This window comes from Vespa mandarinia, chromosome 11, assembly GCF_050613455.1.
Source record: "Vespa mandarinia isolate Hongniang chromosome 11, ASM5061345v1, whole genome shotgun sequence".
Lineage (NCBI taxonomy): Eukaryota > Metazoa > Arthropoda > Insecta > Hymenoptera > Vespidae > Vespa > Vespa mandarinia.
The window spans coordinates 5,235,300-5,250,000 of record NC_140820.1 but is presented as its reverse complement, the minus strand read 5'-3'; the positions used below and the strand labels follow the sequence as shown (position 1 = coordinate 5,250,000).

The 14,701-nt window shown below is 27.1% G+C and overlaps 1 protein-coding gene across 4 annotated transcripts in view; it reads left to right on the top strand.

The window, feature by feature from the left end:
* LOC118441422 (neprilysin-1) overlaps positions 1-14,701 on the top strand; it is a 95,773-nt gene that overhangs the window by 5,145 nt on the left and 75,927 nt on the right. For 3 of the 4 annotated variants that reach the window (XM_085660278.1, XM_085660279.1, XM_085660280.1), the window contains exons 3-4: positions 755-1,583; positions 9,402-9,621. In XM_085660278.1, coding sequence (XP_085516404.1) covers positions 1,380-1,583; positions 9,402-9,621 — 424 coding nt within the window. In that variant the 5' untranslated portion in view covers positions 755-1,379. The remainder of the gene's footprint in view (positions 1-754; positions 1,584-9,401; positions 9,622-14,701) is intronic. The other variant, XM_085660281.1, reaches the window with a different exon arrangement.

The window sequence follows — 14,701 nt, the reverse complement described above, 5'->3', positions numbered from 1 at the left end:
TTTATACGATTATTCTATCACAATTAGTAACCTACATTTATCAATGAGCATTGAGGCGAATATGAATATATTTAATATTAAAAAGTATATTATAATAGGTGGAAATATAATATTAAAGATTGTTAAGGAACTTCGGTACATAAAATTGCAAAATTGCAAGAATTAATAATTAAATTTATTCATATGATATTATTACGTTCTAACGAGAAAGTTTTTTTCTGTTTTATTTTTAACGAATAATTTATTTATTTAAACATAATTAAGACGGAATTTTTCGATAGACTTATGTGACATTAACGTTTTATATAAAATTTAATTTTGATGTTTATTATTTATGAAAGATCTTTCATTAAGATTATCGATTTTTTCTAAATTATAAATTTTTTTATGAAAAAAAAAAAAACAAAAAAAAAATAATATTACGAATGTAGTATGGACATATTGCAAATATTGTCTGTAAAGTTTGTGCCGGTTCTCTTGTCTCATGTATTCATCAGAATATGTCTGGTACATTCTAACGATATTAGAAACGTATATTAATTTGAAACGAGACATTTGACGAAGTTCGCTTATAAATTTATTTTATTTCAAAATTTAATTTGAAATTGAAACTTCATTGTTGTGTCTTGAAAATATCGGAAGAAAATCGGTACTCAATTTTCGGATGATTTAGTAAATAAAAAAAAAAAAAAAAAAAAAAAAAAAAAAAAAGAAAAAAGGAAACGATCTAACAAATAAAAAATTATTATTGCAGAACTTACCACGAGATTAAAAGAGAATCGAAGGAAAAATGCTTTAGACGAAGGAAGCCAATGATATTCGTTGGATCAGCGTAGCTGATCTATCGAAAACGTGGCGGGTGTCGATCCTAAGTTATCGAGGGACGACGATATTGAGGGAAGGTTCTCAGGAACCCGGCAAATGTGGCTCTGTGCACGGTGAGCCGAGGTTACGGGGGCCGTGGGGCCCGTGGCGGGGGTGGTGTAGGTGGTAGTGGCGTTGGAAATAATAGTAATAATAATAGTACTGGTGGTGTAGGTAGTGTTGGTAGTGGTAGTGGTGGTGGTGGTGGTGGTGGTGGTGGTATTGGTAGTGGATTAGGAAGTACCAGAAGTGGACGAGATAGTGGTCGATTTGAAAGATCGAGAGAGGCAAGCGTGAGATTGCCATTGAGTCCTCGCACTTTGTGCGCTCCAGGAAGCGGCGGGGGTGGTGGTGGTGGGGGAGGAGGAGGAGGAGGTGGAACTGGCCCACTAGCTGGGACCCAGACGCATGGGCACGTTCAGCAAACTGGTGGTGGGGGGCCGGGGACTGGTGGAGGTGGTACCACTGGTACTACTGCCTCACCTGAAGAAGTTCAAGCCCTTCAAGACGAACCTATGCTACATGTTGAAAGACCAGCACAACAAGGAACTTGGATTTGCTGTGTTCCGTGTTATTGGCTTAGAAAAAGTAAAGCCGTACATAAGGCTTTGCTCACCTTCGCCATGTTACTCGTTACCAGTCTACTTGTCACTAGTCCTGTTCTCTTTCTTATCACTACTTTACCCGAAGGGGAACAACCACGTGATTGTGCGCCATTGGTAAGTTGATTTCTTTCTTATTATTATCACACACGTATTTTATTCGACGCATCATTTATATATTCGTAAGTGATATCATTGGTATTACTTCTTTTTCTTTCTTTCTTTATTTTTTTTTTCTTCTAGATATATTTTATTATTTTATTTCTCTTGGTAATGGTATTATTATTCTTTTTATATAATAGATTTATTATCAATCGTTGTTATTATCAATCGCAATATTAATTATTAATAGAATTCTTGCATTCTTAGATACATTTTACTGTATTATTATTATTATTATTATTATTATTATTATTATTATTATTATTATTATTATTACTTTCTTTTTTACTATATATATCTTGTTATTATTAAAAATGTTGGATAGAGGGAGGAATATGGGCCATAAATCTTTCGTAAATTGTAAGGAAGTTTCTTCGAGCGATCTATAAATATTCTTTTATCTTAGATGACAGTTATCAGAATTCTCGATCAGCTTCGTATCTATTTACTATCATGTAGAATGGACGGACGAGTCAGACGATTTGTAAGTCGTGGAAACAGCTTTTCTTCGAATAACTTTTCGTAGGCAAGATGGCCACTTGATTTATATTTCGAATACGTATCTCTTGAATCTCGTATATTTAGACTCTTTTTATACTGTCGTATAGAGACATACAATGCAGGGGAAAAAGTGAACGAGAGAGAGAGAGAGAGAGAGAGAGAGAGAGAGAGAGAGAGAGAGAGAGAGAGAGAGAGAGAAAGAAAGAAAGAGAGAGAGAGAGTAATGTAACTATGTATGTTACTACAAATTCGATGTAATCGCTTGTAATATATCTCTATAGTGAGAGTAACAAGCAGGCAATATTAATCTTTTGCCACAACAACGATCTCTCTTTCTCTCTCTCTCTTTCTCTCGTTTTACTTAATGTTTTAATTTTAATCCTTTTATATGGCTTACTGTTGTACCTTATGTATATTATTTTACAAGTATAATTGCCTAGAGTTCATTTATTATACGTTTACTATCGATTTGATATAAAACTGAGAATAATTTGTTTTACATGCTTAATCATATTTAAAAACGATTATATTTTATAAATGATAAAAATTTTATTACTTCGATTAAACAAAAATATATATATATATATATATATATATATTATAATTTAAAATTAAAATTATATAATAATTTTTTTTAAAGTGCAAATTATATTAATATTGTGTAATTAAAAAATCGTAATTTTCTTCTAATTTATTATAAACATTTTCATTTTTGTATGTGCTCTGATAAAAAAAGATCAATGCGTTTAAATGACTTTACGAGATAAACGCGTTTAAAGTTATGCACTTTGTAATAGGGATTCATTATTAATTTATATAAAATATCGTGAACCTCCTCTTAAGGAAATAATTATTCTAGAAAATTGGACTAGATTTCATTGTAGGAAAATATAGTTATGCTTATAAAAGAAAAAGTTCAAATTAGTTTTTTTTGCACCTTAATTACTTTTTATCAGAGCGTGTCGGTGTATAATTATCATTATTATTATTATTATGATTATTATTATTTTTGATTATTATTATTATTGTTGTTATTATTATTATTATTATTATTATTATTATTTAATTAGTCGATTGATTTTAATTATATATATTAATTATGTACATAAATAATCAAGAAAAGTACAAGTTATCAAATAGTATAACTAAAATAAAAAAATTCGTGCGTTTCTTATACTCATTTAATATGGTAGTATTTAATATAAATATTATAAAATATTAATTATTATGTAATATATTCAGTTTAAATATATACACGCGATTATTTCCTTCAGTATAGTAAAAGATATTTCAGATGAATGATATGTATGGTGTCAAGGGAGAACACGTTATAGTGATAATTATTTAACTTTACGATAACCTTTGTGACATCCTACAAAGATCAAGTTAAAATTTTTTTTTTTTATGAAATTCTTTATTAAATATTTAAGTATAATTATCAAAAATACAAGTACTATTAAATTTATAATTTTTTTAAGGAAAGAAAGAGAAAAAAGAGAAAAAAAATAGAAAAACATCCTCGAACGTTTTAAAATCTTTTAAATTCTAATTTGTTTAGAAGTATCGGTTACCTTTTAAAAGAACATATCTTTCAATATTATTTGTAATGATACTCACATAATTAATTCTTTTGCTTTAAAAACGTTCAAAAAAAAAAAATGTTCAAAAAAAACATGATTTTTTTTTTTTTTTTTTATATATAAATGAAGACCTTTTAAATTAGAAAGATCGTTTAGCTAAGTTTCCATTCATTCGAGAAGGATCTTGCAAAATCTTTTTATAACATTGACCAATAGAGAACAAAGGAAGATAGAGTGATAAAGGGAAGAAGAGTCATTTGAGTTCTGGCTTCCATTTCCACGAATATCTTTCGTGACAAACGAGGCGTGAGATTTGCAAAATGGCAGAGAGAGAGAGAGAGAGAGAGAGAGAGAGGATTTCAAACTGACAGCATCATATTTCCGCTCGCATAATTTTGGTTAGGTAATCCGATAGAAAACGATAAACTATTTAAAGAAAAACTTGATGGAAGATGATAGGCCCCTATCGATTTCTAAGTCACTCCTTCTTTTTGATTTTTCGCAGATGTTTTTAACGTCACCCTTTCTTTTCTTTTCTTTTTTTTTCTTTTTTTTTTTTTTTTTTTTTTCTTTTTTAGTTCTGTTTCAATCGTCCGTCAATATTTTTTTCTTGTCTCTTTTATTTTTAAAGACGATGACAATTAATTTTTGAAGTAAAAAAATTAATTATCATATAGAAATTAATCGTTCGTGCGTTAGAAAAATTTGCAGAAAATTATTATAGACAAAATTATGGAATTCTTTTTTTTTTTTTTCTTTTATACGAGCATTTTTTTGCTATTGTAATTTTATCTCAAATTGTCAGAATTAAAAAAGAAAAAAAAAAAAGAAGAAAGAATAACATAAGAAATGATCCTAATTTAAAATAAATATTGCAACGAAACAATGTATATATTTTATTCAATCTTTCATTGAAACAACAAAAGAAAGAGGAAAAAAGAAGAAAAAGGAAGGGAAAAAAAATAGGAAATAGTAGGCAGATGGTAAAACATATGTGAAATTTACACATACATATACACATACCTGTATATACACATAGAGATACGTTAACATATATGCATCGAGTAATCGATATAAACACATGTTCGAGTTCGTCGTTGAAGGTAATATTTTACGAGGTCGAAAATTGGAAGGCCGTTCGATCGAAACTGAGATCTAAAATAATAATTCGCCTGCGCATCCGCCATTGTATTTTTATATTCACGTAAGAGAAATCGTGCCATCCTAAGCTTACTTGAAGATTCACCCCTGGTCTATCTGGTTGCTATTTACTGATACTACTGGTTTTACTGTTTATGCTGCTACTGCTACCTAACTCCCCAACCTTTTCCCAAATTCAACGAACAAACATGGAACGAACACATCGAGGAAAACTAATTTTCTCCGACTATAATCCATCGTTTATTCGACCGTACGAAACATAGCCATAGATAATTCTGTCGTCTATAGATTTTGAATAGCTCGTTTAAACTTCCTTTCTGAACGAAGAATAATGTTGAATTAAATTGACCTTCTATTAACAAATTAATTATCTTTTTTATACTACGTAATTCTCATTGACAATGATAATTATTATTATTATTATTATTATTATTATTATTATTATTATTATTATTATTATTATTATTATTATTATTATTATTATTATTATTATTATTATTATTATTATTTATATATATATCACATTATCTATGAATATAATATTTTTATTGATAATAGTTTAAAAAGTAAAAATGTTTAGAAAGATATTATTATTCTATGAATTTAGATAATAATTCAAAAAATATTTCCATCTAATTTGATCTTTCATGTATCATTATGAAGATAATTATAATAATAAAAGAAATATTTTTGAAAATAGATTAGAAATGATTAGATTTATATTAAAAATTGATTTCAGATATGTATATTGATTTATAAGGGATAAATATTTTAAATAGAATTAATACTATTTAAATACCAATTCAGATAGATTATTATATATATATATATATTTATTTATTTATTAACAAAAGAAATTTAGAAATAAAATATTCGAAACATATGGTTTTATATGTCATACATATTATCATAAAAAGTATTATATATATAAATTTAGGAAATATATAAAAATAATTAAAAAAAAAATATTGAAATCTAATTGATTTAAGTCAATGACTCATTTTAAAGAGATAATTATCATAATAATACAAATATGTGTCAATACAGAGAGATAAATTTTAAAATTTCTAAATGAATATATATGTAATAATCTTACATCAGGATCAACAGTTTAAATAGATAAATATAAAAAAAAAAAAGATATAAAAATCGAATACTAACTGTAAATAAATTGACGTAAATATTTTAAAAATATTTTCATAAAATATCGAATAATGTAAATGTATAGATTAATGAGAAAAGATTATAATTAACCGAAGAATCTGATAATTCAATATCAAAACAATCATAAAAGATGTCTAGAGAAATTTCTATTAATTTTTATTACAAAAATACAATTAGAAAATAATCCATATAGTAAATGTGTATTTATTTCAAATCGAGATAATATCTAGATAACAATTTAATCCATAATAATATCTAAAGATAAAAGGATTTTATAGGAAATAATTAAAAATTCGTAGAAATGTTTACTTATCCTTCTCTTAAAATTCTCAAATATATTTTTATTCTTAATTGTAATTAGTAAAAAGTTATTTATCGTTGTAGATAAATCTCTTATCGTAGTCATATATATATATATATCGTAAATTTTACTCAAGGACCTTTAACTGAATTACGAGTTGCTTAATGTTGATCGTGAAGCCATAGTAAGATAACTCTAAGCCTTTTGCTGATAAGATGGCTATTACACGCCTTCCGTTGTCGTTCATCCTTCTTCTCTTTCTCGTTAAAAGTTTCTTTTACTGATTTTCGAAGAGATTAAACATTTTAAACCATTTTTCTTCCAAGTCGCCAATTATAAAGCTTTGGAATAGATAGATAAGGAAATATTTGCTCTATTTTTTTTTTTTCATTTTCTCTTTCTCTCTCTCTCTCTCTCTCTTCTCCTTTCTTTGTCTTTTTTTTCTTTTTTTTTTCTTTCTCTTTTTCTTCTTTTTCTTTTTTCTTTCGCTGCATCCGATTGCGTAACGTTATCGATCGAAGCAAATATATACGATACCTCCAAGTTACTTCACAAATGACTCGGTAACAATCGAAATGCTTTTGAACGTAGTCGTCTATGAGAAGTAGCATATAAGAATGTTATCGATCATTTCAATTAACGCGTCATGATTTCATTGACAAGTTATAAACAATAGTTGGTTATTTAAAAAATTATGTATCAATGTATTTCTTTGTGATATTAGGTATGAATATTTAATGAAATATTATTTTAATCGAATGACATTTTAAAATGAGATTTCTAATAAAAATTCTTATGTTTGTTAAATGATCACAAAGTTAATTTTTTTTTATCTATTTTGTATCTATTATCTACTATATAGTAACATATAATTATTAAACTTATAGTTATAATATATATATATATATATATATATATATATATATATATATATATAACATATAGAATAGTTATTTATTTCTAATCAAATTAGAAATTATTATATACTCTTACAAAAAAATAAAAAGAAAAAGAATCTTATATACAGCAGCTTTCTTTATAACGATAATACAAAGGATTAATATATTATATTATATAATAAATTATAAAAAAAATAATATTTTGTGTAAATATTGTAATATATATATATATATATATATATATCTAAATATATCTAATATATATATCTAATATACATATAATATACGTAAAATAATAATATCATGTAACGTATATAATTGTTTTGAAATATGGTTAAGCATTAATACATATATAAAATTAATCACAATGTTAATTTAAAGGACGTGAAATTGAATGAACTTATTTAGGAAATATTTGTTGTTGATCGTATTATTTATAAACAAACTACGTTCTTATCGAAATCAATCGTAAAAGCGTACGTAGTACGTGCTAGACCATACCGAAGCCGTATTTCAAGGTAAGGTTTCGAGGCAAATGTCAACCTCGACTGGGTTCTAGTCTTTACCCTTCATCCTGACCTTTATTTCTTACTATCAAAGCAAGAAACGAATTTCGAAAGATATGTATGCCTACTATCATTATTATTATTATTTTTTTTTTTTCTTCATTTTCAAGATAATATCAAATTGATTTTGTTTTTTGTGTCTTCTTTCATTCATTGTTGTAATCTCTTGTGTTAAAAATAAACAAGAAGTGTTAACATCATTTACGTGTCAATGATATTGACTTTTTTTGTTTACTTCAACGAGAAGGACGTAACACGAGATAGTAAGATTAAATGAGACACACAGATAGGATAAGTAAATAGGATTATTGAAAGGTTTAATTGCAATTGAGATTGTGTGATTCTTTTTAATTTTAATTAAGAAAAATTCTTGGGATTATTTAATATTATTATTTTATTATTTATTATTTTGTTAATATTTTTTTTTTCTACATGTTTTCTAATACGCACGTATTAATATAAATTGATTAAGAAGTATTATTAAAGTATTAATATATATTAAATGTATGTTTAATTTGTAAAAGGGGAACATATTTGTAACACAGACACAGACACAGATACACACACACACACACACAAACACAAACACACATTTAATATATAGAAAGTATATTTATTTTATTTCTTAAAGAATTTTCATAAGTTTTATATTTAATTTCTTGTAATATAATATAATTTAAATTTGCTCTTGTTTGTTTTCTTTTTTTTTTGTTTTTTAATGTAAATTGTTCAATCATAATTTTATTATAAATAATTAGAGAAAGGATTAGAATATTTATAAAAAAGAAAATTAAATTGGATGATAGATATTAATCTTAATTAGAATACTTATTAATAATAACATTTAATAACATCATACTATATATTTGCATTATATAATATTAAATTCGACGAAATATATTTTTTCTTTCTTTCTTTTTTTTTTTATTGTTTTTTCTTTTTTCTTTTTATTAATATAATGAGTGAGGAATTCGTTTGAGGAACGTCACGGTTCGTTAAGTGGATCGATCTCGTTAATAAATCCATGATGTGTTTTCTTTTAAAAAGATATCATCGTGTTAGTGTGATCTGCAATAGTTGTCGTTCGCATTTCATGTATAGTCTCTTTTTTTTTTTTCATTAAATATATTTTTACTAGTTATCAATTAATCCAATTTAATACAAATTTACAAGTAAAAAAAAAACAAAAACAAAAAAAAAGAAGAAGAAAATAAAACATTCTAAATCATAATGATAACTCCTAATTAGAGTTTTTTACAACATTAACAAAAAAGAAGAAATCATTATAATAATTATCTTAATGAATATTAATCGATAATAATTAATAAAATAATAATTTTAGTAACACCAATGATTGGTTAAAAATATATGTGTATAAATATATATATATATATATATATTTTTATAATTAAAAAAAAAATAATTCTATATAAATAATAATTCTAGTAACTTTATTTATAATTGATTAAATTAATAAATGTATATTAATATCTACATTTTAATACACTTATTTGATTTAATGTACATATGTTTCTTGAATATTTTTGTCGTTGGAAAAAAGGAAACTTATTAAATTAATAAATTAATAATGAATGTTTTAGGACGAGGCATGTATTAGAGAACGAGACGGTCCGGAAGGTATTTGCGAAACGAAGGCCTGCATAGAAGCCTCGAATAGGATCTTGGCTTCAATGAAAAGAGGTGTGGATCCTTGCAAGGACTTTTATCAGTTTGCTTGCGGTGGTTTTCGCGATCAACAGCCCTATCAACCAAGTTCGAGTTTCAATATGTTGCAGGCACAAATCGACGAACATATTCATAGTAAGTTATACTTATGATTTATCTTTCTACATCAGTTAAGTTAGCTAACTTGTCGAAAACTTTGAATTCCCTTTCTCTCTCTCTCTCTCTTTCTCTCTCTATTTCTACCAGCTTAAGGTATAAAATCATACTGATAATTTATTTTCTTTCGGTATGAAATTTCAATCGTTAGAAAATTTTTATTATTAATTTAACGTTTATTTTATATTAAATTTTTCTTTTTTTCTTTTTATGACATTATTCATAACGTTAAGTCTAAGCTTAAAGATTAGAATAAACTTTTAGGAAATTAACATTGGACCAATTTCTTTTTTTTCTTTTCTTTTCTTCTTTAATTATTCCATTTTCATTTCAATTGTTTCATTCGTAATTTTTTTTTTTTTTTTTTATACAGTAATTGATGTATTAAGAATAAATTGAAATATACAGAAATTGGAAATGAAGCAATTGGACATTCCTTTTCTTTCTTTCTTTTTTTTTTTTCTTTTTTTTTTTTTCTTATAATATTCTTTCGCGAAAGATAAAGGGAGAAAGAAAAAGAATAAAAGAAATTTCAACGTTATCTTACAAAATTGGGATCTAATTATGGAAGAAAACTCTTTCTATTTGTTTTCTTTAGTTGAACATTAGGGGGTTTTTTTTTTTTTTTTTTAAGAACTAAAATAAACGCTCAAAAATCGATAGAATCGCATTAACGAATGTTTTCTCTCTCTTTCTTTCTCTCTCTTTCCCTTTCTTTCTCTTTCTCTCGAGATAAATCTATCTTGGCAGAATTTAGAAAGGAGTCGTCGTTTTTCTTATGGCGTCAAAGAGGAAGAAGAAAAAGTAAGTAGGAGAATCGTGTGACGTACGGTCGAGTTGGCCAAAAAGAATGAAAAGTAACCCACCTTTTCTTTCTATTCTTCATACTCTCTCTCTTTCTCTCTCTCTCTTTTTCTCTCTCTCTCTCTCTCTCTCTCTTTTTCTCTCTCTCTCTCTCTTTTTCTCTCTCTCTCTCTCTCTCTTTTTCTCTCTCTCTCTCTCTTTTTCTCTCTCTCTCTCTCTTTTTCTCTCTCTCTCTCTCTCTCTCTCTTTCTCTTTCCCTCTCTCTTTCATTTCTTCTTCTTTTTCTTCTTCTTCTTTCAACTACACCAGCTGATAGCAAAGCTTCTAACCAATGCCAGATTTTCTTTTAGTTATTTTCGTAAAAAGAATTTTTCTAAAGAGAAGAATTTTTCTTTTCATTTTACCCGACATTTTTTATTTTTCTTTTTTTCCTTCCTTTTTTACGAGATTCGATTTAAATGTTTATATCAGCACGACTTGTCAACATTCTCTCTCTCTCTCTCTCTCTCTCTCTCTATCTATCTATCTATCTCTCTCTATCTCTCTCTATCTCTCTCTTTCTTTCTCTCTCTTTCTACATATATAGATTTCAAAAATAGCCCATATATAAAATGTTGGAAACAATTTTTATCTTCGTTACAATCATTCACTCTAGTTATTATAATCTAGTGAATATAAATTAATTAAAGAATATTAATTACATTAATTAATAATGAATATAAATTAATTATAAATAAAGATCAATGATGAAGTCATGATAAAGTCATCTGTAATACATTTGGTAATTTTTAATTTTCTTTATCAAATTAGATTGATATCATTCAGAGTATCCTCACTTTCGTTAGATAGATCAATAGAAACGTTTGAAACCTGTCTTGAGCATCAGAATTGGCTAATCGCTATCATCCCTGGCCCTCTTCTTCATTGCCGAAGTGTCGGTGATGAAGCCTTAGTTAGTAGTTGATTTTACGTAAGATAGAAAAACGTTGAGGGGGTAGCGGGGAGGGAAGGGAAAAGAGAAAGGGAAAGGGGGATCTACATGTATGCATTTTCAACAAACCCGATTAATCGTATTTAAAGGGGTCAAGTTCGTCTTTAAATAGACAATAGGCGATTTATTGTTCCTTGTTATCTTCGTTTAATCAAAAAAAAAAAAAAATTATATATATATATATATATAAATGGTAAATTAAAAGAAATATGGCTAAGAACCATTGCTAACTCAGATATAATTTTTATAGAAGACGCATATATACGTACACATGTATATAGGTATATATGTATTTGTAAAAAAAATTTAATTTGACTTCGTTTATAAAGAATAAAATTTATTTTCAAATAACGTCTAACGAGCGAAGATAATCGTACATCAATTAATTGAAATTATCTATTAATGGATAATATAAAAATTCAATTGTTCATATAATAAATTGGATATATTTTTTGTTTAAAAATTATTTTTATATAAAAATTATTATGTCGTGATGTATTTGCAAAAAAGAAAAAATAAATAAATAAACAAAGTAATCACGAATTAAATTATTAATAAAATTAATATGTTATAATTAATGGATATATGATGTAAGAGAGAAATATTAAGAATAAGAACGATGAAGGAATAGTATTTAATAAAAAGAGAAGAATTATGAAAGTTCGAATATATTTCGTAATAGATTTTCCATTGAAGTATGAAATAATCATGACGATCAAGGACGACCACCGCGTAAAAAATTTTACGGATGTCGAACAATTCGTTCGAAAATTTGAAAGCTACCAGACCGGCGTCGGTTCATTAAATCGTAACGAGCCGTCTGTACGCTGAGAAGTTCCTCGTGCGGTGGAAAAGTTGAAAGGGCATGGTAAACTTGAAGTACGTTCTTTTCATTTTCAATTCTTTCTCTTTTTCTCTCTTTCTCCCTTCCTCCCTTTCTCTTTTTCTATCTCTCTTCCTTTCTCTCTCTCTCTCTCTCTCTCTCTCTCACTCACTCTTTTTTCTGTTCTACACCCCAATCCACCATTTCCCCTACTAAAGCATCACGCAGCAAAAGTGTTATTCACGTTACGGTTTCTCCAATTGCAAGATCCTTCCTTGGTCGAGATGAGAGAATATATATACATTTGTGTGTGTATATGTGTGTGAGGGAGAGAGAGAGAGAGAGAGTGGAGGGCAAAAAAAGACTTTCGTTGCTTTGCTGTGGTATTAATGAAAGAAAAACACTAAGAATACTATCAGTTTCTACTCGTAAACTATACACTCTCTTTTTCTCTTCCCTCTCTTTCTATCTCTTCCTCTCTCTCTCCCTCTCTCTCTCTCTCTCTCTCTCTCACTCTCTTTCTCTTTCTCTTTTCCTCTCTTTTTTCGTTTTTATATACTTGGTATTAAAAGTGATCCACGTGAAGTGTTACAAATTATTTCCGTCGAAATTGTTGCAATATAAATATTAATTGATTTCTCTTTTCACATCTAAATATATATATATATATCTTCCTCTTTTTATATATATATCTAAGATATTAAAAATGTTAGTCTATGTGTTTCTCTTTTGTATCAAGAGATAGTTCATCGAATATAGATTTTATTAGATTCGATAAGAAGTATTATACCTTTCTCAGAGAATTTTATTTCCTTTCTTTTTCTTTTTTTTTTTTTTTTCAGAAATATTAGCATTTTATTAAATATATTAGCATTATATTATGTTCTCTCCTTTTTTGTTAATAAACTTATCGTATCTTCTTCTTCTTCTTTTTTTTTTCTTGTTTTTTGTTTCTTTTTTTTTTTCTATTCTATTAAAAATCCATTCTAGATTTAATGTAAGGAAAAAAATAATTGAATTCTGAGTAAACATCTACATAATGTATAAAGACTACCGTGTAAACAGTTCGTAACTGTTTGTGTGCGATCTATCTATCTATCCCTTTTATTTCCTTCGGAAAACATCTTCCTCGGGAAATGGTTCTTCCTAGGAGGGGATTCTAATTTTCGTTAATGCATGAAACGCATTCGTTCGATAAGAATGCAAATGCATTGTTGTTTACGCACATGTACTTACATGTGTATACTTACGTATATGAATATATATATATATATATATATATATATATATGTAAGTAGTAAGCAGGAGGTAGTTTGGTTTAATAAACAATTAACGTTCTTCTCATTATCGTTATTATTATTATTTTTTTTTTTTGAAAAAGAATTTTAAATAGCTAGCCATATTATTAAAAAATTATTTAATAAATTTGTTAATAATTAACATTCTGTTCTTTCTTCTATCTTCTGCTTTTTTTTTCTCTTCTTTGTTATTATAATTAAAAGTCATACTCTTAAAGTAGATAAAAGTGAATTAGAAAAATTTCGAAATTTACTTAATTTAATTTATTTAAATAATATTTAAATGCATGAAGGAAAGAAAAAAGAACACGAACAAAAAAGGCGAATTTTGTTTTTCTTTTTTTTTTTTTTTTATCTTCGATCAATATATTATGACTATAAGAATGAAAATAATTTTTAATTGTTATGTACATGGGGAGAATGGAAAAGTCCTTGGATGATTTTTAAATATCAATTACCAATCGATTGTTTTTCGAATCAGGCTAATTTCCTCATCTTGTTTTCTTTCTTCTTTTTTCTCTTTTTTTTTTTCTTCTTTTTTCTCTTTTTTTTTTTTCGGATTGTAAAACTGTAAGACTAGCTTGTAAAACCACAAGCTTATCTGCGAACTTGAATGAATAAGTCTCTCGAAAAAGATTGATTGATTTTTTAAAATCATCTAGGAAGTTTTGACCCATTTTTAAAAACTTTTCCGGCCTTTTTGTATGTACATATGCATATAATGATGAACTCTTCCTATGTAATATATAATATATTTTTGGATAGTAGTAAATGGGTGGAGATTGGGTGATCGGGTGGATTGGTAGTGGGGGAAGAAGGATAGTAGTCCGGGTTCGTGGTCGATGGAGCAAACGAAAAATTGTCAGAAATAAAAGAAATATCGTGTAAGCATTAATTTCGTAAGGATAGAAGGAAAATACGATAAATAAATGAGTTGGGATAACTAGTACGACCTCGTTTTTGAGAATGATGCTCGACGACTGTGTATTACGTATGATCGATGCGGCAAGTAAAACCGGCGCCACGCGATTCGCGTACGTTCTAGCAAAGCCAGAGCTTGCGACCTTAACAGGAACAATAGGTTCAAGCGTATGCCAATATACCGGGTGACCCATTGCAATCGATCATTTTACGTATGTATGT